The following is a 27,666-nucleotide window of genomic DNA, read 5'->3' as shown; positions in this document are numbered from 1 at the left end:
TTTCGACACACAACAGCCCAAACTAAGACAGGGAACTGTACAAATGTTGATGTCCAGGCCTGTTTTTTTCTTTGCATTCTGGGACTTGTAACCCTAGTTTTGTAATGGGAAAAGTAGAACTACAAGTCTCAGAATGCAAAGAAGAAAACAACAGGACTGGATTAGCACCTACAGATTGGAAAGGGGCATGTTGGCAACTATGGTATTGTTCAGCTTCAAAGTACATGACTGAAAGAGCCGACCCTAATCCTTAAAATGGGTACAACGTATTTCTTTTTGCCAAATCTATGACACCTCCAATAATATTGATCAACCACCCGCGCATTCCACAGGGCGAAAGCAAACTTGGTAGATGAACTGAGCATCTGACTACGGTCGCCCCAAAGCGAAGTCCGCCCATATGCAATGTTTTGCCTGACTCTAAGATGGCCCAAGATTGGGCTAGTCCACACGCACGCAGCTGGACGTAAAACGTTTCCTCATACCGTCACTTTGTTTTGTCACCAGCCTGCGCTTGTTTCTGACGTTGCGGAAGTCGACGGAAACTGCGGAAGTCTCGCGAGAAGCGTTTGCTGTAGGTTCTGACTGAACGGAGCAACGGAGCGAGCGTCTTAGGCTTTGGAAGGAAAGTTCCGGTCGTGCAGAAGCCCGTGACCGCTGCGGTACTTTCCGTGCAAAGGTGAGGGGCAGGCGCGGCACACAGGCGAGTGGATTAATTCAGGCCATACCAGACTTTGTGCCAGGGAGCGCGTCAGAGGGCAGGACTTCGTGTCTCGATGTCGCATTGAGCGATGTAGGAGTGGGGTTGCGGTAGGAGTAGCTCCGGACATTTGTGTCATTGTGGGGGAGGGCAACGAGCCATCCTTGTGCTTCACACTGGGGTCGCAGAGGATCTATTCAAACCTTTATTTCGAGCGGTATCTGCCATGAAATAGAGTAGCGATTGGGGAGGAGGGGCTATATTACAAACGTCTGCTAATCGATGGCGTCGCTAGGGTGGGTCGGCCCCTCCCGTAAAATCAGGCCCTCCCCCTACAGTGTCATGGGGGGGGCGGTGGGGGCGGTGCGGGGCAAGACCGGTATATTTTTCAGACCGGTATATGTAAGGACATCTTACTGTTTCCCAACGGGAGAGATGTCCCACTGCCAGGACCATGTCACAAGGAGCTCTGGGCTGCAGAGGGGCTCTCACGTTGCTCTGTGTCAGCAGAGCCTTTCAATGTGAGCCATTAGTCACTGATGGGAGAGAGGTAGGGGGCTGTTAGCAGGGACATTTGTCCCTTTTCATAATTGGAATGGGGTGGAGTGATCAAGTGAGAAGGGTGCCTAGTGTTGCATGCTCTATGACGTCACTATGGCTTTAAAGCCCAAGGGGGCTTTGTAAGGCTACATTAATCTACATGATGCTATTGTGACTTTGCATGCAGATGGGAGAATAAAACTAAAGCCATGCTTATTGCTCAACATATTTCTGACATTGGTTATATAGTGGAGTTAGTTTACGATGAAAGGATAGTTTATTATGTAATGTAGTTTGCTTCCAAGGCATTGCTATTAATACATTGTCCACATCCTGGTTTCACCATTTAACCAACGTTTCTGATCCTGGTCACATCACTTATTTGCAGCTCTGGAAGTGATTCACTTACTAACTTATTTTAATATATCATGCTGTTGTTTAAATAAAAAGAAAGCCTAATGACTATAGAGTTGCTCCATATATAATAGTGCACTTTAGGTATTTTGCACCACAAAGTTATTTGCCACTTGGCTTACTTATGGCAACTTATTCTAGTCACTTCCATGGTGCCTCCAAGTATCAAAGACTGATGATGCTTTTTGCTGTGTCCGTTGCTGAGAAGTCATTTCAGTTGGTGTGATCCATATGAAAATTAGGTTTGTGCGTATTTTCCCCCATAGCGCCTGGAAAGAGCTCTAATAGAGGAGTTTCTGGCATCTGTAATTATTCTAGTTTCATTTTTGTTGTGTTAAAATGACATCTGCCACTAATGTTATAAAAAAAGTTGACGGGGGTGGGTGGTTTGGAGGCGCACAAATGAGACTATATGGAATTGGGCGCACTGCATTTGGGTGAGAAAGTAGCAGGATTTTTTTTTATGGCTTCCCCCAACTATTGCTATGCTGGATACTCCTCTGCCCTCCTACGAGAGTTACTCTGTACACGCACACACGCACGTTGAAATTCTAATCAGGGTCTTGGCCTGTAGCTCGCCCCTGACCAGGCTTTCCCAGCCGAGTCCACCGCTACGCTGAAGGAAGCAGTGGGCTTGGTGAACTAATCTGCTGTCCTCCTTTGCCCAGCCGTCACTTGCACGTTTGCAGGGCGTTTGCTCAAGCCTGTTGCTTTCTTCTGGCCTGAAAGGGACACACTGCCCTCAAGACATCAGAGTGGCTCCATCTCTGCAGAAGACACTGCTTTGAAGGATCATATCTTGTTGCTGGTTAACCACTGTTATACCGCACACACTGTGCTCCTCTAGTTCACATGCCCGGCTGGATATTCTCAATGCTCTTGCTACATTTGCACTATAAAATGTCCACACAAAGACACTGTTGAGAAAGGAACCCACAGCCCCAATTGCGATCTGCACAGACCTTCCAGGAAAGCACCCGGATTCAAGATGCACAAAAAGGCATTGCGAACTGTGGTTATTAATGGCACACTTGTGCAAGGCCCCCTACAGCATATGCGATCGGGACACTGTTTCATTCCAAGTGCATAAATGGTAGGTGTCCATTACCAGCCAATGACCACAGGCAACATCTTAACAAATTTCCCATGAAGGCCCAAAACCAAGAGTGAACTTAACTGGTGCTGGCCGATATACCGAATTTTGGAGATATCCCAATATATATTTTCAATATCGATATAGGATGAGACAATATCAGTAACATCAAGATAAATACATATGTACAGCAGAATTGCTTGCTGTATTTGCATGATTTTTACCTCCCCCAGGCCACTTTGAACTACTTTGCCCATGTCAATTTGGGAAAAGCATACACATTGCCCTTTTTATAGGCCGCCCCCTACTTTTGTCTGTGGCCCCCTCTGCACACACCTCCCCCACCCCCATGTTGTTCTTGGACACGCCACTGCTTCTAATTCATTCTCGTTTTGTTTGTAGGATCGTTCCAAAATGCCCTTTTTGAAATCGCTCTAATGTATAAGCATACTCAATTAAGCGACTTCTAAACGATTAAGGGGCCTCAAATCGATTATGGGTTGCTACTAAAGTACAGGTTTAAGTTAATCTGTGTAACACAGTAAAACTGAAAGTTTCAGGGAAGGCTACACTCGCCTCTCTACTTAGCAAAAAAAGTAAGTACGCTCATCAGCTCCCACCAGGGGTGCACCTAGGCTGAAGATTTCAGCAGGGCTAACCCTTAAAATGGGAGAGGCACTAACTTCAGAGACTGTTGGGGAGGGGCAAACTTACTTGTGTGGGGGAAACGAACTTCTTTACGTATTCTGTGATCAGTCTAGTGCAGCATCGTTGTTAGAAGTAGTTAATTCCTTCACATCCAAAACCACACCCTTAAGGACTGCTGCAAAAATGAGCTTTCTCTTGCCCCCAATTCCAATCGTCCCCCTGGCATGCAAGTACTAATACCACATAACGTGTTCAGTTGCCTAAGAAAAGTATGGATATGAATGCAGGTGCTAACAATGAAATGCTTTTATTGCAGGGCCTTTGTTAATAGCAAAGCCCAAGGGCCGTTTAATGTCTGTCTTGTTCTGTCCGGCCACGCCTCTGTAGGTCAGCCAGGTCGAGTCAACATAGCCCACCGTTTCGGCGGTGGGGGGACTACAGCCCGTTCAGCTCAATGGTGTTGCGCCACTGGGCTTGATCTATGTGAAAAGCCAGCTCTTAATGAGAGCTATGTGTATGGGATTTATAAAGTACACACCTAGCTGGCAAGCAACAGAGCGCTATACAAAGGGGGCGCCACAGAGGTTATCAGTAAGGTGCAGGGGAGGAGTGAACTCCAGAGAAGAGGCTTGAGTGGAGTGTTCCTATCTGGCCCCTTATGTTCCAATGATGCGGAGTCCATAATTTACATACATTTGCTGTTTACATTTTGACAAAGTCTAGATTGCCATAATTCAAAATGTGCACTTACCATTGGCAAGTAAGAAATGGTGTGCAGTGTGTGTAGGCAAGTTATTTCTACGGCTGGCTAACGGCTTGAAATGTGTACCCCAAGCCATGTAGTAGGAGTCTATACATTAAAGAATCTGGTAATTAACATGCAGTTGCTTTTTTCCACTGCTCTGCATCATGAGGGATTGTTTCTTGTATTTCCCAACCTACAGTTAAAAAAACAACCACACAACTTCTTTCATATGATGGGGCATTTATAACGCGCCTATACACAAGTGTTTCAAGGCGCGACGAGGCAAGGGGGGACGGAGAATGATCTTACTAGGCCAGGTGTTATAAAGATCGCGCAAGTGCGTCGGGACAGTGCAGTAAATGGGAACAGATAAACAATAAGTAAGTGACGGGTGGCAAGTGCAATATCGGGTGTCAAGAGCTGGTAAGGGGACTGTAGGGAAACCGAAACGGTCCCCAAGTGCGGGGGTTGCCAGGCGGCCAGTGGAGGTGTGTGGCGCTGGCAGGGGGAGGGACCTGGGCCCAAGATCAGAGGGTGTCCAGGTAGCCAGTGCAGGTCCGGTTGAATCGCACCACCCTGAGCATTGTGAGGCCATGAAGATTGTTCCAGGTGTGATACTTGGCTGCAATGAGTGAGATTGTGTTGGTGCCATACTATATTGCAGAGTTGCAATGCGAGGGAATGGCTCCCACCTATTTCACCCTCCCCTAAAACATAATAAATGCACAAAAAAGGACCTGCTCTAAAAGCAAGATATCATCAAAGTAAGAACATCAGAATTAAACCTATGAATGCAGATATTGATTCGTTTAGCGTGTAAAATAAAAATGATGTTGCAATCTACTCGCCTAGCATAAAGAGTCACTCGCGAGTGCAAATATTGAAGCCTGCATAGAAGAAAAAAGTAAGATGAGACCTAAAGCCAACCATATGGACACATACCTGTTTCATTATTAAAGGGACAAGTCTTGAAAATGAATGAACACAACCGAACTTCAATAACCTATTGCCTTAAATTGCAAGTTAAAGGTCGTGACTAATGTATTTTGCGAATGATCAATTTCCAAATTCACTGCAGACAGATTGCTAGTCATGGGTTCGCCATTCAACATCAGCACAAGTAGGGACCTTACTTCTCTTTATTACCCACTTATGGGAGTTTATGTGGCTGTTCCGAATGTTCCTTTTGGGAAGAGAAGCCTAGGTGTTTTGTGTGCGTGTGTGTGAATGGCCTGTGTGTGGGGTGACTGCTTTTTCTGAGGGACTCAACCATACATAACGGAAGTACAGTATGTGAAAGCTGGTGATGTCCTGCTTGAGATGTGAGAAGCATGGTCCTGCCTGAGTGTTGTGTCCCACTTGGTTTATGCTCACCATGTATACCTAATATCTTGGTCAATGTGTATAGTTACATATAAAAGTAACTTGCCTTAATTCTGGTCCTCGGTTGTGCACAGCTCTGATTACAACAACCCTTGTTGTTACCACTTTGGTCTCTGAGATAATTATTTTGGGTGTAGCTCTAACTTGTTCCTTTTGAAATGTTGTGCCTAAGAAAACATGGTCACACATGTTTGTATCTAGTGCAGAAAGGAGAATTGCCTTACTTGGCATGCCATTTATGCTGACTCGATATGATTTTATGTGGCAATAAGCACCTTTCCAAGTGCTGTAACGGGCCGACAGCCCAAGCAAAGCAACAACGTTTAATGAGCACAACGAGACATTATCAGCTATTCAACCATTGGACCGGGGGCTTAACACCATTGGCATCCGTCCTATGGGCTGGGACAGGGACAATTTAAAGTATTTTTGTTCTGTGAACGGGACGCCGCAACTGTTTAAAGATGGCCGCCTTGGAGCCCCTCTTCCATTTCCATTGCAGCCAACCAGCAGCGGAGTGAAAGGCGCAGCTGCACCCGCCGCCGCAATCTGGTAAGTAAGGAGGGGGGAATAAAAAAGATAATGGTGGTTGGGCGAACCAGCATCAGGCGGCTTGGAGTGCGGGCTGCGATTCCCCCTCTTTCCAGCCTCCTGATTGGCTGGCTCTCCCCGGTGGGTGCTAGTGGTCTGTATCGCATTGTTAACAATATTGATACCATCTCTGCCTTTTCCCTTTACCGTCCCCTATTTTTCTTTTACCTACACACCACGGCCTGGTCTAAACCCTGGGTGGGGTCACAGTTGGCCCATAGGGACATGGTTTCGGCACGTTAGGACACCAAAAGCTAATTAACGTATGTTGGTTTTATTCACAATTAGGTCAACCACGCAGCCACTGTGTTTTAAATAATGATGTGTTTGATTGAAGCTGTAGCAACAAATGTGAATTGGTGGGAGAAAAAAATAGATTTTGGGGACTGACTAGAACGGTTGTTAAGATAACAAAATCCCGATTTTGTCAGGGTGAAGAATGCTGTTGAGCAGCGGCTTAGTTTGTGTACTATGGAAGGGATCGAGTCAGCATGATTGTGAATTAGTTTCATGAATTTATAGAAACTGAAGTGATTTACCAAGTAGCACTCTGAAAAGGGCAGTACAAGACCGCCTTATAAGTACATATTCTGTAATCCCCTTATTTCCTTATTGCAATACAGTGGCATCACTAGTCGCCTGCAATAAGAAAATGCCATTGCTTGCTTTTGGGCTGTCATGTCACAATGCCTGTTGCTTGATAGCACAAATCGGAGTTTCAGCCGTTACTAGAGAACTTGAAGCTGTGACTAACTTTTCAGATTCCATTCTTATACCTTAATGTGACATATTACAGTCCTTGATGGGACACTTTAATGGTATGTTTATTTTGTGCATTGCTGGAGTTGGACATCCAAAGCAAGAAAACTCGCAGGTTGGCAACCTCAATCTTGTGCTAATCTTATCATTGATTTATCGCCCTATGTTGAAGTGCCCTTGCAGTAGTAAATCAGATCACAGGACCCTAAAGTTAACAGTGCTGTGTCAAAACGATATGCTCCACCTATTGTCATGCCGTTTGTGGACAGCGTAGCCAAACGTACCCTGTCATAGCCTACGTCATCACGTTACCTAATGCAAATCCAGGAAACTAAACACGCACATCCACACACAGTGTAAAAGTTCACTTTCGTTTTACAAAAAGAAGAAAACTTCTACTTTTTAAGAAATTACTAATAGTCAGAAATGTAACCAGCTGTTATATTTTTAACAACCTCAAAATATGAGATTACATCCACGGAAACATTGAAAACCTTTGCGAGAAAGTGATTGACAGAAAACGTTGCGTACTAGCTTTTAGTATTGATGATTTATTTGTATCGCGCTCGTACACAAGTGTTTCAGAGCGCAAAATGCTTCCAATTCTTTCCTAAACTGCCAATTTAGCTCAAACCTTGCCAATTGCCTTAATCGATCTATTCCTGTATTTTCATTATGAAGTCGGTTCCATGTCATGAAATCTAATGCACTTATGTTCCATGTCCGATGTTTCATTGACGCACATGGCGTTCCTTTTGTGAGAAGAAAGGGCTCCATTCACTTTGAAATGCAAGTATTCATACCATAAAGGCTGGCATGTTGCTCCGTATCACTGCCAGTGAAAATTGACAAACTGGTGCCAGAGGATCATTCCAGATTATGGCCCTGATTCATGGATTATTTGCGCCGAGAAAAATACGGGATTTGTGTGCCATTCTGCCCGCAAATCCCCATCTGTTAAACAGGGATTTGCAGGCAGAATGGCACACAAATCCCGTATTTTTTTTCGGCGCAAATAATCCATGAATCAGGGCCCAAGGATATTAGTTTCGTTCTTGATGATTTTGTCAATTTTGGGGTTAAAAAAAACCCATCCACCGATAGATTGTACCATGACAAACGCTCGTCCCAACGACGTAGCTATGTACATTTGGGAAGGCAAAAATATATTTCAGTACACAACCTATTTTCAAAAATATACACAATACAGTTAAATCATTTTTTGTCAATTACTTGTACAATGTCTAGTCTTTGCATCAACTTGAACATCAATGCAACACATAGTAACCAGAGGTGTGGAGTCACAAAGTACCTGTGCGCTATTTATCACTACTAAATCTGTGAAGCACAATATCAGTGAAAAGGGTGTTAGCAGCAGTCCAGTACCCACCAACCAATCCACACAGGCTGGTGCAAAATTAACAGTTGTATGTTGAGAGGGGTAGGATTGCGCTTAACACCATTAAAGTACAGAAATCACAGTATTTTAATGAAAATATATTGAAGAATAGCCGACACGTGTTTCGACACTTGGGTCGTCTTCAAGGCACACAAAGTTACAAATAATCAGTTCAATGGCGATATCCTATTGTATACATTGTGTGGTTCCCGTCAATCGGGACATATTACGAGTGAAAGAAAACAGAAGACAAGATGCCACATTGGCCGGCAAACATATATAGCTCGACAAATCGAGTGAGATTCAAGTATAACAGGTTTCACAATACAGTCGGTTACCCAATATATTGGGCAGGTGAGATGGATACACCTAAATTTGAGAAACCTGTATAGTAGGATTGAGGGTCCTGTACAATGGGAGAGAGGTCTAGGATTCACAATACAGTCGGTTACCCAGTATAATAGGCAGACAGGTGGGTATACCTAGATTTGACAACCCTGTGTAGTTGGTAGAGAGGACTAGGTTTCAGAATATCATTTGGGTAAAGGGGAAAACAGCTAGAAGTGGGAATCCTGTATAGTGGGGGAGAGGCCTAGATTTCACAATACAATAGATTACCCAATATAATGGGCAGATTAGGTGGATACACCTAGTTTTGAGAACCCTGTATAGTATTCTTCAGGCCTAGGTTTCACGGTACAATACGGGTATGGGAGAAACACCTAGATTTGAGAGTCCTGTATAATGGGAGTGAGGCGTGGGTGTCACAATACAGTAGGTTACACAGTATAGTAGGCAGATAAGGTAGATACACCTAGATTTGAGAACCCTGAATGGAAGGAGAGGCCTAGGTTTCACAGTACAATATGGGTATGGGAGACACACCTAGATTTGAGAGTCCTGTATAGTGGAAGAGAGGCCTAGGTTTCACGATACAGTATGTTTCACAGAATAGGTAGATTTTGCCTGGGTTTTACAATGCAGTAGGTTACACGGTATAATGGGCAGATAAGGTGGATACGCCTAGATTTGAGAACCCTGTGTGGTAGAAGACCGGCCTAGGTTTCAGGTACAATTTGCATACAGGGGAGTACACCTAGAATAGAGTCCTGTGTAGAGGGAGATGGGCCTAGGTTTGACAGTACAATAGACTTCACAATATGATGGGCAGATATGGGGAACCTAGCTTTGGGAGTCCTGTATGGTGGGAGAGAGGCCTAGGTTTCACAATACAATAGGTTTCAAATATAATGGGTGGATATGGGGGATACACCTGGATTTCAGAGTCCTGTATGGTGGAAGAGAGGCCTACATAGCATTTTGTGTCAACGATGGATTTTCATCGATGTCCACAGTTCTACCTCAGTGTGGCATAGGCTAATATTCAGTTCTCTTTGAGCGTGACGCAGGTGAACATTCACAGTTCTATTTCAATGTGGCGCAGACTAATATTCACAGTTCTATTTCGATGTTGCGTAGGATAATATTCAGAGTTCTAGTTGGTAAAGGAATAGTGCGCTCAAAAATGTCATTGTCCCGAGCGTTCGGTCATGTGTTTTTTAAGCAAACTGCCTTTTACACATGCGAAATCAAAGAGTCATAGGCGGCCATCTTGTGCTATCTTATCCGTGGATCGATCGCCTTAAGTTCAAGTGCCCTTGCAGCAGTAAATCATATTGCCCACCCCTGAAGCTGACACCACTATTCCTAGCGATATTCCTCACCTACTTTCATGTTAGTGGGCAGCGTAGCTAAACGCGCCCAGTCATCTCCTACGTCTTAGTCTGTTGATGCAGAAACCGGAATATGAACACACACATCCTCTCACAGCACTGGGTGTCCCAAATCCCAATAGGAAATACTATTTTTAAAGGTAACATCAATACTCTGCAATTTATAATGTTCTTTTTATTTCACCAAAACCGCTCTGAGAACATCCGCTGATTTTGATTAACCACCATCTTTGAATGTCCTTGGGTTAGAGCATGGGTGCACAACATACGGCCCGCGGGCCAGTTGCAGCCGCCATGCTTTTTTCCGGCCCTCGAGGCACAGACTTTCCTAATGGAGGGCAGCCCGCAAGCAGCATTGGCCGCCCTCCATTAGGAAAGTCTTTGTTGTCTTCCGGGCCGGACCAAACACTGGCCGCCATTGGCTCGACACATGCACCTCGTCACTCCTACGAGCCACGTAGTGCGTGTGTGCTGCACCAATGGAGTGCCAGCACTACGGCTGGCGTGGCCAGTAAGGCTTGATGCCAGAAGGCATTTTAGTCTTGCTTGCCACGCCAGCCGTAGTACGATTCCACTTACCTCGCCCGCGTTCCAGCTTACCTGCCTTCCAGCACGTCTCCGGTAAGTGGTCTGTGTGTTTGTGTGTCAGGTCTGTTCTGCTGTATGTTTGTGTTGTGTATGTTGGGCTGGGGGGGTGTAGGATGTGCATGAATGTTTGTTTTTGAATGTTCGTGTTGTGTATGTTGAGATGCATGTATGGGTGCATGCTTCAGAGTTTGTGTGCCCAGTTGGGGGGGGGGGGGGGGGGTTTGGGTCTATATGGGTGCATGCTTGAGAGTGTGTGTGCTGAGTAGGTGGGTGGGGGGTTCGGGTCTGTATGGGTTCATGGTGTGTGCTGAGTAGGGGGGTTGGGGGGGTTCGGGTCTGTATGGGTTCATGGTGTGTGCTGAGTAGGGGGTTCGGGTCTGTATGGGTTCATGGTGTGTGCTGAGTTCAGGGGGTGGGGGGTTCGGGTCCGTATGGGTGCATGTTTGGGATATGTTCCTGTCAGGGACATAGCCCGTTTGCTCCGGGTGTATCAATGTACCTATAACCTTCCGTAATCTATTTGCCATAACGGCGGTCAGAATTTTACTATCTTGATTCAACATTGACGGGGGTCTATAAGAACTACAGTTATGCCCTGGCTTATTAGGTTTGGGAAGTGGTATAATAATCGCTTCTCTGAGTGACTCTGGCAGCCTGCCTAGCTCATACGCCTCATTCAGCATGTCTAACAATGGCGGGAGCACCTCATCTCTAAATATCTTATAAAATTCACTTGGGAGTCCATCAGCTCCCGGGGTCTTGCTAGTTGGCAGCTGTCTCACCACCTCCCCTAGCTCCTCTAAGGTAATCGGTGTGTCCAGAGCCTTCCTTTCCTCAGCACTGATCTGCGGTAATCCTATGTCCTCTAGGGTTTCCTCTATCGTCTTGCGGTTCTCCTCCCCTGCGTCCCTGTATAATTGTCCATAATAGTTTGCAGACTCCAGATTGACTCCTTCTTGAGTGTCCACCACATTACCATCTTCTCTTATTATTGATCTAATCGGGGGTCTAGGGGTCTCACTTTTGTATAGCCAGGCCAAGACCCTTCCCGGTTTATCTCCCCCGCATGCTGTCTCTCTATACTTTCTATAGTTAAGGTTACATAGCCTCGACCAGTGACCAGCACACTTTTGCTGCAGTCTTAGTATCAAATCAGTATCCAGGTTGGTACTGTTTTCACCCCCAAGAGCCCTCTGCAGTTCTTCCTCCGTTTCCTGCAGATCCGCTAGGATCCCACCTTGCAGCCCTTTCGATTTTGCAATAGCCACTCCTCTAATCACTACTTTGAAGGCCTCCTACAACGTGCCCGCCGAGTCCACACTGCCCGTGTTCGTCTCGAAAGTAACTAATAATCTCATCTCTCATGCCCTCCCTAAAGAGGGGATCCCTGAGCGCTTCCGCCCTGAGGTGCCATGTCGGGATTCTTGCTCTCGGCGGGCAACACTGCCACCCAAAGATCAAGGGCGAGTGGTCCGAGAGGACTCTCGCTTTATATGCAACATGCGTGACTTCTGTCAGTATCTCTGGAGTGGCAAAGACATAGTCTAGCCTTGTGTGTGGTTGCTGCGGGGCAGAATAATGCGAGTATTGTCTCTCATGAGGGTGACATGCCTCCCACACATCTTCAAGCCCAAAGTCATTAAGCAGCGTCTGCAATGCTTTAGCCGACGGGGTAGGTTTATCCAATTTTCCATCTGACCTGTCCACCTTGGGATCTAATACGCAATTGAAGTCCCCTCCCCAAATCACCGCACTTCCCACAGAGTTGCTAAGGTTATTACACAGCGTTTTGAAATATGCAGCAGTGTTTTGATTTGGGGCAACGTGTTTACAATACTTCCCTATTTTCTACCAATCCCCTCACCACCATCCTTCCATCTGTCTCCACCAGTGTGTGTAACAGCTGGAATGGAACATGTGATGCCACCCAAACGATCACTCCCCTGGAATAGGCCGAATATGAAGAACCCACCATAGTTCCGTTCCATTTCTTCTCAATCTCCATCTTGTCTCACGTCAGGTGTGTCTCTTACAACAGTGCAATATCTTTTGCCTCTGCAGGTATAGCATAACCTTGTTTCTCTTCAGGTAACTATTAAGCCCCCTGACGTTCCAAGTAATTACTTTAAGTTCCCCCATAGCATGTCAGGTTCCTACCACCTCTCCCATCCTTGCAGTCCCATTTCCGCAGCTTAACTCGTCTATGTAGGCTCATACCCCAACTTGCACTCCCTCTAACTATAAACACCACAAGCCCCATCCTCTCTCCCCCCCCTCCCCAAATAACACCCTCCCCAACTGTTGCACAGCTCCATCCCTGGATCTCAGGCACCCCCGCATCTAGCCCTGTCCGGCAAAAGCCTACGCCCGCGGCTCAGCAGGGTAAAGGTGCCCTAGTGGCGGCCTTACTACTAACTCTTGGGGGTAAGAGAAAAAGGGTCTCTCTATTCTATTTTTCCTGTTTGTCTTGAATTTGCTGCGCTTTGCGCTACCCAGTTCACTTATACAATCAATGCACTATATTCCAGTCCAACAGGTTAATGGAGTCCGAGAGCGACATCATATCAAGCAAGTGTTCCAGAGTTTCATACTAGGACTCCCCTCCCGCTTATCCCCACAACATTCCTGATACAGTCCCATCACTTATCGTGCTTCTGGCGATCTTGCTCCTCCTCCTGCTCCGGGCAGCCCCACGCAGGCCCAGCCAAGACGTCACTTCTTCTGGGGTGTCGAAGAAAAAGGCCCTGATTTTATGCAGGACCTTCAGCCTCGCAGGGTACAGAAGCATGTATTTGGTACCAGCTGCATGTAGTCTTCTCTTAATCGCCATGTAACTGTACCACTGTCTTTGCACCAACATAGTATAGTCAGGGTATGCAGTGATGTTAGTGGATGCCCTTTCTATTGTACCGCCCTTGCGAAAATATTCCAAAATCTTCTGTCTTTGTAGTTTAGGATTTTCACTATTATCGGCCGCGGTGGGGCCCCGGGTCGTGGTTTCCTCATCGGAGCCCGATGCGCACGTTCAACCGCAAATCCCTGCAAACGCTTGTCCGCCCCTATCTCTTGCACGATCATGTTCTCCACATAATTCGTGGGGTCCTGTCCCTCTTCTCCCTCTGGCAGGTCGACCACTCGAATGTTGTTCCGTTTTGCCCGTCCTTCCGCCTCTTCCACTCGGTTTTCAAGGTTAGCCACCTGCTGTTTAAGTACATGTACCTCCTTTGAATTATTTGTGCTGACATCCGTGTTGATCTTAACAGCGCTCTCCAGGCCACTTGTCCTTTCCGCCAGCGTTCTAACGTCTTGTCGCAGCAGGGCGACTTCGATTCCTATTGCGTCGATTTTATTCTCAAGGGCCGTGCGAAGATCTGCCATTGCTGTGCCTCACTTAGTACTCAGATCTGTTATGGCCGCTAGGACCTGCTGATTGCCTCCCTCCGGGGCACTATTCGCAGAATGCGCCGTCGCACCTTGCGTCGGGGTCGAAGGGGCTTGCTGTGTCTTTTCAAAGGTCTCCATTGTCGATTGCTTGCTTTTGGTCCTCAGACCCTTTACTGACATTGTGTGATCTTCTTTACGTGCCTGGTCTCAGGTCTGCAATATTATTTCACGTCTCCAATTCAGTCAGGTGTTGGGGCATCCACCTCCGTCTGTTGCGGTGTGCGGTGGCTCGAGAAAATTGCAGTTCAAGTGTCCTCCCACGTTTATCCAGTACTGGCTGGTGTATGTATAGCTGCAGCTTTGGTATCAATGGCCGTGTTTAGTATTGCATTTACACTGGCTCTTGGGCCTCTCTTAGAAGGTTGAGGCCTTTGGTTGCCTAAATCATGCTTTCACACTCCTAGTATGGCTCCACACCCTGTGCGCTTTTATTGCACTTTAGTCCGCCTTCATACTACCTGAGGCCATGCCAGCGCTACCGCACCCTATTGTGCTTTATCCCTTGGTATCTCTTCAGACCTGTTCTCTGCTGCTCCGTTCTTGCGTGCACATTTATTCCATTCCAGCCCTCATGCGTCGCATTTGTTTCCTTCCAGCTTTCAGGCGCGGTTGCTGCTATATTCCGGTGGAGCTTCTACATACTGCTGATACACGTTTAGTCTCTGCTTCCTCCCTCTTTTAGTACCCTGTCCACACCGGCGGTCTCCGTTTGCCTCAGGCGGCATGCACCCCTTGTATCTTCCATCTGTCTTACTTCGGCACTATTGCTGCCTTCCCATGTGATTCCCATGTGTGTAACAGACTTCCTCTAGTGGCTTTGCCTGGCTCCATAACACTTGTCAGTGCGCCCTGCAGTGGATTACGGGCTCTTTGATAATCTAATCCGTTAGGATTGTCTGAGACCAGCTCCTGCTGTCATGCACTCTATTCGTTCCAATGGTAGTGTGCACACATCACGTTCCACTGTACTTTTCGGGTCCGTCTCTCGCTTTGGGCATTTCTTGTCTCTGGGCACGTCCCTCCTTATTGCGGCTCCCTCATAAGCGCCACGACCATCCGCTCTGCAGTGTTTCATTTTATTTTTTTTATAAACCTATTTTATTGGTGATTTAAACACATTCATACAAAATATCAACCGTTTCCTCCCCTCCTCCCCCCCCCCCAACCCGGGTTGATTCCTTGGTCTGTTCACGTTTGTCACTCCATGCATCACCTCCAGTAGTAAATCGCCTGTAATGTTCCAAGTAGGGCCCCAGTGCTCTCGCCGCTGCCCACCAATAGTTCTCAGGTTTCACGTTCTTCCCACTTTCCCCAGATTTTTGAAGCTTTTGCAGGGCACCCTGTGCCGTGTATATTCTGTGTTCTTTCGTCGCGCAGATGTCCATTTCATTGACCCATTGGTCGACTGTAGGGCATTCCGGGGCCCCCCATTTCTGTGCTATGTCCCGTTTTATCAGGCCCATTGCCGTGGAGAGAAAAATACCCTCCCATTTGTTGGGGGTGCTTTCATCAGGAGCGCCCAGTAACATTATTGCGGGTTGTAGTGTTATTGTACGGCCCAGAGTTCTTGTAAGTAGTTGTGAGCATTGTGTCCAGAAGTCCCTGATTTTGGGGCATTCCCAGAGGAGATGAAAAAAAGTGCCCCCCCCAGCATCTCAGGCAGTTGGGTATCTGTAGCCCTTCCCCAACCGAAAAGGGCCATACGGGGGTAGTATACCCTGTGGAGTATCTTGAGCTGTACCAGTCTTCTTCTGGAGTCTATTGCGATTTCGCGAGGGTGCATGAGGACCTGAATCCAGTCCTTGGGGTAAATATCCCCAACATGCCGCTCCCATCTAGTTTTGAGGCTGGTCAGCTCCGGAGTAGCGAATGCATTGATGGCTTTATACAGTATAGTCGTTACCTTGGTGGGGATATGTTGTGTTAGCAGGTTACGTTCCAAGGGTATATAATCTGGTGCGTCGGCAAGTTCTTGCCTGTAACCCCTGAGAGCGTGTGTTAGTTGTGTATAGTGATATTGTTCCGCTGCCGGGATTCCAAATTTCTGTTGGAGCATTTCGAACGGGAGGATGGTGCCATCCGTGATAACATCTCCCACTGTTGTTATCCCGGCCCTCACCCACCGGGTCCATGTGGTCAGCTTTTTAACCTCCGCCAGCATATGATTACCCCATAGTGGTTGTTCCGTGGTGATCCTGTTCCCCCAGCCTATGTGTCTATGGGCCTGCCTCTAGACAATCGTGATATGGGATGAGGTAGTTTGTGCGGGGGGTCTGGATAGGCTTTGGTATATTATTCGGATTGGTGGGATGTCTTGGGTAATGGGCAATTCCGCTCTGATGTGTGGGAGTTCTGGATCCCCATGGAGGAAGTCATTGACTATATTTAATTGACTGGCCCAGTAGTAGGATCTGAGATGTGGGATAGAGCTCTGTATCGTGGCTAGTGCTCTTCGAGGCTGCCCCCCCCTTCCATATCAGTTTCCTTAAGAGGCCCTCTACCCGGGTAAACTCAGAGTTCGGTATGGCCAACTGGGCGTTCTGCAGGACGTAGAGGAAACGTGGGAGTGCCATCTTAAAGAGGGCCGCTCTCCCCATGAGTGTTAGTGGCAGGAGCATATAGTGCTGTACATCACCAGCGAAGCGGTCGACCAGCGGATGTAGGTTATGCAACACATAGTTTGATAGTGTCCCAGTGACGCATATGCCCAGGTAGCGACAAACCTTCCCCCTCCACTCGACATGGGGTGTCCCGGGGAATTGCTAGATCGTCACCTTTAACTGCGAAGAGGACTGATTTCCCCCAGTTTACCCTGAGGCCACTGAAATCCCTGTAGGTCATCAGCATTTGGGCTATGATGGGGCATGCATGGTCCGGGTTACTCAAGTGTAACAGTAGGTCGTCTGCATAAAGGGAGAGTTTATCCTCCCGTCCGTTTGGCCATTGGAATCCGGAACATGTAGTTACCTGTCGGAGCCATCGGGCTAGTTGCTCGATTGCCAGGGCGAAGAGAAGGGGGGACAGTGGGCAGCCCTGCCGAGTGCACCGGCCCAATGGGAAGGTTGTAGAGGTCCAACCGTTTACCCTGACTGCGGCCGAGGGGGCCTCGTATAGAAGTTGAACTCAGCTGAGTAAGGTTTGGCCTATGCCCATATGCTGCTGCATTGTCTAGAGACTTGCCCATACCACCGAGTCGAACGCTTTCTCAAAATCAAGTGGTGTATTAAGGGTTGGGGCCCTTTCCAGTAGCAGGTGTAAACGGCGTAGGTTCATTCTGGTCGATCTTTGCGGCATAAAGCCGCATTGATCTTGATGGACCGGTGCCGATATGACCGTTTGGAGCCTGTTGGCCAATACCTTGGCCAGGATTTTAGTTTCGCTCTTAATGAGCGATATCGGTCTATACGACTTACACTGGTCGGGAGGTTTTCCTTGTTTGGGAATGACCATGATATTGGGCGGTTCGTAGGTCCAGAGGAAGGGCGCCCTGCGTCTTGGCGGCTAGGAACAGAATGCGGAGGGCGGCCGCCATCTTGTTGGGTTCCGACAACTGCGGGAGCATGATCCCTTCCAGAAGAGATGAGTCTGTGGGGGCTGTTGGGGCGGCGTAGAGCGAGGCATAGAAGCTGGCAAAAGCCTCTGCTATCTCTGGATCTGTTTGGGCAGGTCCATTTGGGCTGTCTGTGATTAATCTAACATGTGTTTGCCCTTCCTCCCGTCGCTTCAGCCACGCCAATAATTTACCCGCTTTATCTCCCTGTTCATAAATTCTGGTTTTCGACTCCCTGTGTGCCTGTCTAGCGTTATCCAGCGCTGTGTTATGCAGGGTGGCTCTGGCCTTTAACAGGGAGCAGTGTGTTTCTGGGGTAGCGTCGGCTATGTAACTGGTTTCCCATTTTTCTAGCTCAATCTCCACCTCAGTTACTTTCCTATGATGAGCTCTTCTTTTGTTGCATATCCAGGCTGTCATTTCCCCTCTAAGTACCGCCTTGTGTGCTTCCCAAAGTGTTACTGGGTCCTCCACCGAGCCCGTGTTAATTTCGAAGAATTCGTCTGACTTTACATTGATATGTTCCACGAATTCAGGGAGGCCCAGGTAGTAGCTGTTTAGTCTCCATGTTTTGATATGCCACGGGGGAGGAGCCCTGCCGCCTTTACCCTATATGCTTCGGGGGTTGGAAGAAAAAAGTAATCTAACCTGGATAGAGATGCGTGTGCTCGCGAGTGGAAGGAGATTCCCTGGTCTGTGGAGTGTAGTTCTCTCCACACATTGCTCGGACCAAGTGCCTAGTTGGATCTGCGGAAGAACTGGCAGTTTGAGCCCGCTAAGTGGGTCTCAGTTAGAAGAGCTACATCAGGGGAGCGTCTGTTAAGAAATTGCAGGATCAGTCGGTGTTTTATACTTGTGCCCATACCATTCACATTCCAAGTGAGGAGCTTAAGAGACCTATGGCGTTCACTAGGCATCGATGAGGCTTGTGTATTTTGGCTATCGGGGTCGCTATGGTGTTATGAGGCCATTGCTGTCTAGGGGTTTATAGTGTTGTGCTCTGCGGGTGTGTGGTATGTATGATCGTAGGAACATTTTGTTCGCATTTGGTGGGAGCGTGGGTGGCGAGCACTGTGTGTTTGGTGAATTCGCTATGGACGTTTGCATGGTGTAATTTCCCGGAAAAAGATAAACATAATACAACGTCCCTCCCCCATACTCCCCAAAATGAAGTATCTGTCACCCAGACTCTTCTGGCGCTTAAACTATGTCGCCAGGTTAACTAAACATGAATTGTTCACACTACCCCTCTGACTATACCTGTATGGGTCTGGTGTCTCAAGTCGGGGGCGTGGCGGCAGCCGGTGGCATGGTGTGTTACTGGTGACTGCTTGCGGTTTGTGTGATCCGTTGCAGGGGGACGAGGGTAGCCCGCCGTCTGACACTCCCGGAGGAGTGTTCCTTACAGGTTGTTGCCGGAAGAAGTGGCCGGGCCGTTCCCGTGTCCATCCGCTGCACCCCTTTTCTCTTGAGTGCTAGTTAGTGATTGGGGTCTCCGTCTGGTTCGATTAGGACCTCCGGTCTGGGTTGCTGTGCAGGTCTTTCTGCCCGTGGTTTGGGTCTTGATCTACTTCTGCGGTTTTGGTTCAGTCCAGTCCCCTCCAATGTGAGTTTCTGCCCATCTCCAGGCCTCCTGCGGGTCAGTTAAGTGGACAGTTTTGCCCTCATGCAGGATTTTCAGTTGGGCTGGGAACAGCAGTCCGTATTTCACGTTCATGGAGCGTAGTTTCCTTTTTAGGTGTTCAAAGGATTGCCTGGCCCATTGGACCTCACGGGTGTAATCTGGAAAAAAGGCAATTCTGGCTCCGTTATGTCATTGACCCTTTTGGTACGGGCCATTTGTAGGATGGCGTCTCTGTCGCGGTAATTAAGCAGCTTCGCGATGATTGTTCTCGGGGGAGCCCCGGGGGTCGGGCTTCCCGTGGGCATGCGGTGTGCACGCTCCACCGATAAAGATTTTGAGAAGGTCTTTGGTGCAAAGAGATCCGCAAGCAATTCCTCCAAAAAAAGTTCCACACTGGGTCCCTCCGCACGTTGCGGCAGTCCCAGGATGCGAATGTTGTTGCGGCGGGACGTTCCCTCTCCCTCATCGACTCGGGCCTCCAGGGTTTTCAGTCGGTTCAACGTTTGCGCGAGTTGTTGGTGCACCCCGCTCAGGTCATCCTCCACTCCGAAGGTTCGTTGTTCGGTTCCCCGGTCCGGGACGAGAGCGTCTGGAGGTTGTGACAGAGGAAGGAGACTTCGGTGGAGATGGTATCCATCTTCTGCTCCACCGAGGCCCGCGAGTTTTCGATGGCAGCCATCACATCCTTTAATGAGTGGTTCCTCCGGTTCCTTTGGCGGGGAGGGGGTTACTCTCGAGTCCTCAGTGCTTACTGCCGTAGTTGTGTTCGTGGCGTATTGGTCCATGGTGCATTGGGTCGAGGTTTTCTTGTTCCTTTCCTTGCCCAAGGTGTTGCTTTGCGTGGGTGGTTTATTGCCTGTCTGGAGGAGCCGTTTTTTCGCGCCTTATCTCGGGCATCTACCGTGATCTTGTAGCTCCGTTCCGTTCCCGTATTGCACAAAGTTCTCGATTGTTTGTGTGGTAGGTTGCCTCACCGGGTTGCCGGGCGGCGTGGGATGTCGGGGCCGCTGGTGCTCCGGTGATCGGGAGGGGGGGGGGGTTCCCAAGCCCCTCGCGTCTGGTTTGGTCCTCTTGACTGGGCCGGGTGGAGCTTTCCGCTCGCCCCAGAGCCTAATGGTGCTCCGAGGTGCCACTGCCCGGGAGTGGCGTTGTTACGCAGGTCGATTCCGCCGTCGCGTGTGCCGGGGGGGGGGGGGGGTCGCACAGTCCACCCACCCTCGGCAGCGGGATATGGTCCACCGCCGTGCAGGGTCTGGTTTGTATGTCACCCGGCTGCTCCGAGGGTATTTAGCACCGCATCTGCTCCGGCGGTTGGGATTTGCAGCTGCCCACGCTTGTCTTCGTTTTAGTTAATCGCGACTGAGGCGGCCATCTTGGTTGGGGCTGCACGATAACTTCTTACAATTTCAAACACTGATATCTTGTGTTTTCCGGCGTGGATTCGGCCCTTTTCATGGCTAGGTGCTACTATAATGTTCCGCTGCCCGACTTTGTTTTTAGCGATTTCACCTTTTCGTAACGCAGGATTTTTCAGGCGGCTGCGGGAGCGCTGACAAGTCAAGTCTTCATCTCTCGCTCGCTGGCCACGCCCCCTGCTCTGCAGTGTTTCTTGATTTATTGCCTCATCGCGGGCCCCTTCGTTACGATGGACGGGGCTTGGTCTATGCTCATTAGCTTTGGGTCTGGACCCCGTGCAGGCGGCTTTGTCTGCTTGGTAGATCCCCCCCACCCCACAAATCCTCCATCATCCAGACCTACGGCAGGTCCTCCCTGGGGGGCCTCCTTCCTCAACACCCTCCTGGCCGCTCTCCTATTCACGCCGCAAGTTTCCAGCAGCTCGTTCCGTTCCTCGCAATTTCTCCTCGACTCCGCGAAACTGCTATTGTGATCGCGTTCACTGCCCGGCGCAGTCACCAGTTATCAGCGGCTGCGTTGTGGCGCGCAGGCATCCCATCCCGATCGTCAGCTGTTAATGTGCGTGATCGCTCGCTGCTTGCTTCTGCCCTTCCTCGTCCGCTGCAGCTACCGGGCCGCCCTTTGTTCCTCAGCGCCGAACATCTGGTTTCATTTTCTTCCCCACTGGTTGCAAACTTGCCAGTTACTTGTCAGGTACTGTCATATGCCCATGTACTCTCACCATTTTCCATCTGTTGCCATCTTAGTCTGGTTGTACCGTTCTGGCACTGCCTGGCAAATACCTGCCCTATGCCTACACAATTGCCAAAACTATTATCTTTGTCAATGATTGGGCATTGGTGAATAAAGCATTGTTGTTTCAGTGCATTAGCAAAATGTTGCAAAGAAATATGAATTTGAACCAGTTGGAAAAACCCAATGGTTTTTCCCCAGTTGAGGTCACCCAAATGCCACATTGGTGCTTTCTAAACTTCTTTGATTTGAAAGCATGTCCTTAATTAGAATAGTTTGAAAGGGCAAACTGGGTTTAGATTTAGCAAAGTTGCATCAGATACCACAGGTTTGACAATCCTGTGACAAGATAGATATCACGCGTCACAGTGGACCTCACCCTACCATTCACCTTTGCCAAGGCAACTTGCATGAGTGACATCACAATCAAATGTTCTTATGGGATGTTGGCAAGAAAAGGGGCCAACACTGTCAAAGAAACCTGCTTGGCTGCACCAGTCACATTCATCACCTAGCATGAAGGTTTAATTACAGGAAGGAATTTGAACGGTATTTCTGATTTTAATTGTATGGCACAATTGTTCCTTCACCACTACCAATAGCTGCTCACTGGGAGACCTTGGTATACTTCATCTGCTATCCAGCTGCCACTTCCAAGGAGTCTTATTTGTCCACATGAGTTCCCAGGTACGACAGAACTATCATGAGGACTGTGAAGCCGCCATCAACCGCCAAATCAACCTAGAGCTGTATGCTTCCTACGTCTACGTATCCATGTCCTATTATTTCGACCGCGATGATGTTGCTTTGAGGAACTTTGCTAAGTATTTCTTGAAACAGTCCTACGAGGAACGAGAACATGCTCAAAAGCTGATGAAATTGCAGAACCAGAGGGGCGGGCACATCTTTCTGCAGGATATCAAAAAGCCAGACCATGATGATTGGGGTAGTGGGCTTGAGGCCATGGAGCGTGCTCTGCAGCTGGAGAAGGATGTCAACCAGTCGCTCTTGGACTTGCACAAGCTGTCAATGGACATGGATGATCCACATTTATCAGACTTTTTGGAAAGCAACTATTTAGAAGAGCAGGTGAAGTCCATTAAGGAACTGGCTGATTATGCGACCAGCTTGCGCCGGATGGGGGCACCATTAGGCATTGCCGAGTATCTCTTCGACAGGCACACTCTGGGCGAAAAGTACAACTAGACTCTGGGGCACATTCTTGCATCTTGTTTTGAGCTGCTTTTTCCCATTGCGTGATTGCTTGTATAGCTAAGCTGCCCTTTTTTGTGATTCTTTACAAATAAAATCTGTTTGAAAAGTGTTTTTGTTACCATTCAGTATGCAGCCTTATTGGAATCTTTATTAAAATAGTGTTTAAAGTTCTTCATGCCATTGGCTAAAATAATTCTCAGTACCCAGTGGTTCAACAGTCGACTCTGCTCAGATTTGTAACCAGTTCTTTTCAGATACTTTTTGCTCCAGATAAGATTTTGACTCCCTATTTTTAAACTTTGAGAGTAAATGTGATTTTAAGAGTTAAAAACGACTTTTCTCCTTTGCAAGAGTAAAATGTATGCGACATCCAGCCGATGTGTGCAAAAAACTTTATGGACATCCTTACTGTGCGGCACCTTTCTGCATTGTGACAGAATACACTTTTTGTTATTTTTCTAAGGTCTGCCATTTGATCTCTCTTGTATATATTAAAATGTTAAAACACAAAAACCTAGCCAATTACGTAGTTAAGCAAAAATGTATTGTATTGTGTGTTTTGAGGTTCGATAGCAGAATTGTCCTTTTATGCTTAATGAAAGTCCTAATTTCCTGGAGCTATTACTACCTAATGGCATGCCAATGTTATGATACAACAGTGCAGAGAGGCAAGGACTCTGTACTAAATTGTATATCTAATCTCCTGGTCAAATGGTAATTTATATAGTGGTTTTGGCAAAGCGCTGTACATAGAACATATTTATCACAATTATCACCAAACGTAAGTCAGGCCTCCTTTATCGACCTTGAAAGGCTGTTAGCCTTGCCGGGATTCGAACCTGCAACCTACAGATCTCACACACACTGCAGCGATGAGTGCTCAACCAGCAGAGCTATCTTATTGGCTAACATCCTTCAGAGGTCAGTTAAATGAGTATTGACGGAGTATCGACTGAGGTATAATAATCACAGTGCCTAGATGTTGGAAGAACCATGTATGAAGCACTACATAAAGTTAACTACCTATCTGGTTTATCATAGGGACAGGTTTTGCTGAGTTTCTATTTCAATTACAAATGTATTTTTTTTTATTTATTTTTTTTTTTTATTTAAAAGCGCTTGCACTTCCTGGAGAGTCAGGTTTTAGGTGTTTTTAATTGTAGGCTTGAGCAGACTCTGCTGCCACTGACCATTTATAGTAATGTACCCCACTGACTGCAAGGGTGAATTGATGTAAACTGGATGGTGCACAGTAATCATTTTACACACTGTTTTTATAATTGGAGTGTAAATTAAATTATAAGTATAAGAATGATCTGCCTTAGCTTGATTATGTACAGAGCAAAGGAACAATTGGTCAATACTGGTTTGCTTTCAGTTGGGGGGGGGAAAGGCATAATTTGTTACAAAATATGAATTCTCAATTGCAGCTTAGTTTTCCATTTTATTAATTTTACAATCCTAAAATGCTAGGAAAATAAATATGCACTGTGCTTCCATTTGCTCCATGTGCAGCAACACAGCAGAAGGTGAATGGAAATAAAACATTCCTTATATTCCATCATGCAGTTTCTTTTTTGAAAGGTTTCAGAGAAATGCATTCTGTTTGCAATTACATCCACTTGGATAAAAATCAAGTCTTCTGGTTTCTGTCAATTAACCTGACCTTTGTATTGCCCTCTGCTATTATGTGTAAATGTACACAGGAAAATAATAAAGCTGTCGTATTTACAAGATTTTCATGCGTAAAAAGGCATGGTATGCACCTTATGTGGAGACCTGCTTTTAATGTGCCCTGCGTTTATATCATGTTTTGATTTCCTTTTTTAGAGTATATTTCTTATCGGATTTCTAGAATTGCTTTTCCCTTTCTGGTATAGGGTTGGTTCGTAATTATCTAACTCTCCCTAAAAGCTTTCTGGTGTTTTTTTTTCTTTTTCATAGCACAGGGATAATGCAGATCAGTGGATGTCTGTTACTAGGCAGATGTGGGGTATCTGGCTGGTCATGATGGGAGAACCACTACATGTTTGAGTAGTCCAGAACCTTCCCATGGGTGGACTGAGACCGCTCCCAATCTGGACTTTGGATGCGAGGAGATGATCGATATTTTGGGGGTCACCCACTTGAGCCAAGACTCTGAAAAGAGAAGACATGGCTGTGGCGAACCAGGGGGTTTGCAGGAAAAGCGACCAATATTGAGCAAGTCAATCACCAGGGATCCTCTAATTCATCCCCACCGACCAGGGAAGTTCTTCCTTCCTCCCCTCGACTGGTGGCCCTAACCAATCTTGTCATTCTAGGGCCAACTCTCCACTAAAGACTTACTGTTGCTGCCGTGCACATCATCCTGAGTTGTTGCATGGTATTTAGCACATCTTGGGCTTGTTGCTCATATTTCTCCTCGCCTGCCCAGCTACTCCCTACCTGGTAGAGGGGCCTGTCTGGAACCTGTGTTTCTACCCCTAACAAGACCTGAACCTTGCGGTTCCTGACCTTCGTCACCTCGCAGTGTCCTGGGAGTCATCCATTTTTGTGGTGGAAGCAGTGGTCCTTCAAGGTTGGCTGTCCTGTGCAGCTGGGGTATTCTGGATCGACATCTGCTTTCAAGATCAGAACTGCCCCTTAGCCAGACCCAAATGCAACACCTACTTCAACTACTGCCCCAGCGACTGCTGGACCTCTTGCAGTGGCATCAATGACTTGGGTGAGTGGCACTAGTTATTCCGACTGTCTTGGGGTGGTTATTTCCAGTGCCCGAACTCGGGGCCTGCACGTGTGACTCTATAGCAGCCTTTTATTCTCAGTGGGCCAACCTAGAGGCTTTGCTACATTTCCACAGTCCAGCCATTTGCATAGATTAAGGCACTAAATGCACCCATTAAAAGCAAGTCTATGGAGGACATTGTGCAGAAAACCTGTTGACCCGTTGAGGCTGCAGTGCAATGAGAACAAAAACTAAACTACATGTGGAATGGTAGATGTGCTGCCATGACTTGCGGGGGTGGAGACTAGATAAGGGCAGAGGCCTTGACTCCTGTTGCTGGTGTGAGCGTTTTGAGTCGGGGGGGGCGGCGGGGATGCAACAAGACCTGGTGGGAGAGAAAACGCAAAAATTTGTATTTCCGGAGAAAAAAGCAGCCAGGCACATATGAGGAAAGGGATAATGCTAGGCCACATACTACAAATCTGTAGTGACCTTGGGCTGAGAGGTGAAAAGGGGTAAACATTGAGCAATGGAATAGGATCCAGTGGGAAAGTGCCCTTTTGCTCTAAGTATTGAAGTAAGGATAAGGTGGATAGTACAAAAAAGTAATGTCGCCCATGGAGAAGGGGAACAAAAAGGTGCACAACGAAATGTGGAATGAAAGAATGAGTGGCAAAAGGATGTAGGGTGTGAACTAGGTAACAGTAAGACTGCCTGGAGGCATTTACACAGTGAAAAGGATTTTGCATTCCTCGGCTGTCAGCCCCATTACCACTGCATCATTTTAAGAATAGATGAATCTATTTCTTTCTGGCATCTCTACATATAGCATCTATGGGTAACATTGGTCTTTCAAACAATGCCACAGTTATTCTTTCTATTGGATTAACTGCCAGTGGGTAAAAGACCCACATTTTGAAAGCTTAACCCTGCTCTTGTGAGTGACGTACCATATAACTGCTGTATTAAAAAAAATATATGAAAACCATTGTCCTCTGGATAAGCCAGCTGTACTATGGGAGACTTTTAAAGCGAATGTCTGGATTGCTGATGGCAAAAGCATCTAGATTGAACAAGGGGAGGGATAGTGAATGAGACGCTCAACAAAGGGCTTCAAACACTAAGATAAATATGGACACCGGCTTGCACAAAATCTCCCACAAATTTCAATCTGATTGTACATCAATAACCAAAGAGTGACGTTTCTCTGGTTAAAACTAAGCAAACCTACTCCCAATCTGGATATAAAGCCGACAGTTGGCAACCAAATCAGTTAACTATTACATCAAATGAGTCCTTTATTTTTCAAGTGTGAGCATGGGGTTGGGGAAAAGGAGAAGATTTGAAAGGGCAATTATCTGATTTCAGGAATTATGCTAGCCTGTACTCCGTAGAGGGGGGGGGGGGAGCAAGGTGTAGTATATTCATATTCCCAAGGACTCTGTTACCCAATATAAAGATCACAAAAAAGGAACTCCTGATTGCAATTGGCTTCTGCATGACTTCAACTACATGTCGGAAAACCAGATCACCCCGGATACAAAGCCAAAACTATCAGTAATCCCTAAACTTGTGTCGAACCTTAGATTTGCCTCTTTCTGCCCCATAGTGTTTGATGCCATCTATTGTATTTTAAAATCTTGAGCATAGACTTGACGGGAGTACTCGTGTGAATTCCAGGCATTAGAGACCTTGAACAGGTGAGATTTCTGAGAGGAGGCAGACCTCTGATTAAAAAAGGCGAAGGTTGTTGATTTAGTATGTCTTGCTCTGAAAACATGCTCCCCTGTGGCTAGTTGTACAAAAAGATTTTGATGCTGTAGAGTGGCTATTTTTTTAATAGTTTTCTTTCTGAGGGATAAAGGTTGACTAGAGGATCATGCAGTGCCCCTTTGGGTTTGGGAGTGTTTTACTCCCTATTTTCTGAATTGGGGCAAGTAAGTCCAAATTCAAGAGAGAAAAAAGTTCTTTCTGAAGGAGTATCTGGCCCACATCCAAAGCATGCATAAAGTTACTGTTTCGATAGTTTTGTTTCTAATGTTTTCCAAAGTTCTGACTCCAATGTATTTCCCTTATGGAAAACACCAATGACTTGTATGTGCGAGCTACCCCACTGCTTCTTGATACTTGTACAGAGGCCCTCTTTTAAGAACTATCACAGATATGGAACGAGATAACCAGCAAGTTACATCAGGAATTCATAAATCCTTACCTCAGCCAGCATTACTTGTATTCCTCCCCTCCTTACTGTTGCTGCCTGGCACTACCTCTGTGAGGAGATGCCTCCATCATGTTTGTTCTCTCCCCGTCTCACTTTCTTTTGCTCTGCCTCAGTATGAAATGTTGCTATGCCACCTGTTATGGTCTGTTACTCGGTGTCTGTCA

The 27,666-nt window shown here is 47.1% G+C and overlaps 2 protein-coding genes across 3 annotated transcripts in view; both read left to right on the top strand.

Annotated features, from left to right (window-relative positions):
* Nucleotides 1-468: 468 nt before the first annotated feature.
* Nucleotides 469-27,666, top strand: part of SMNDC1 (survival motor neuron domain containing 1) — a 500,862-nt gene continuing 473,664 nt past the window's right edge. The window contains exon 1 of one of the 2 annotated variants that reach the window (XM_069611768.1): nt 469-679. The gene's annotated coding sequence lies outside the window, so the exon portion shown is untranslated. Of the gene's footprint in view, nt 704-27,666 lie in introns of both variants that reach the window. The other variant, XM_069611769.1, reaches the window with a different exon arrangement.
* LOC138473811 (ferritin heavy chain, oocyte isoform-like) lies at nt 21,818-22,683 on the top strand. The gene has a single exon (XM_069612211.1). The coding sequence runs from the start codon at nt 22,035-22,037 to the stop codon at nt 22,563-22,565; it is 531 nt and encodes a 176-aa protein (XP_069468312.1). The 5' UTR covers nt 21,818-22,034; the 3' UTR covers nt 22,566-22,683.

Source organism: Ambystoma mexicanum, chromosome 8 (genome assembly GCF_040938575.1).
Source record: "Ambystoma mexicanum isolate Mex_15411 chromosome 8, UKY_AmexF1_1, whole genome shotgun sequence".
Classification (NCBI taxonomy): Eukaryota; Metazoa; Chordata; class Amphibia; order Caudata; family Ambystomatidae; genus Ambystoma; species Ambystoma mexicanum.
Note: the sequence above shows the minus strand (reverse complement) of the source record. Positions and strands in the feature narration are given on the sequence as shown.

Excerpts from the sequence above, each read along its gene's own strand:
- LOC138473811 (XM_069612211.1), top strand. The coding sequence starts at position 22,035 with ATGAGTTCCCAGGTACGACAGAACTATCATGAGGACTGTGAAGCCGCC.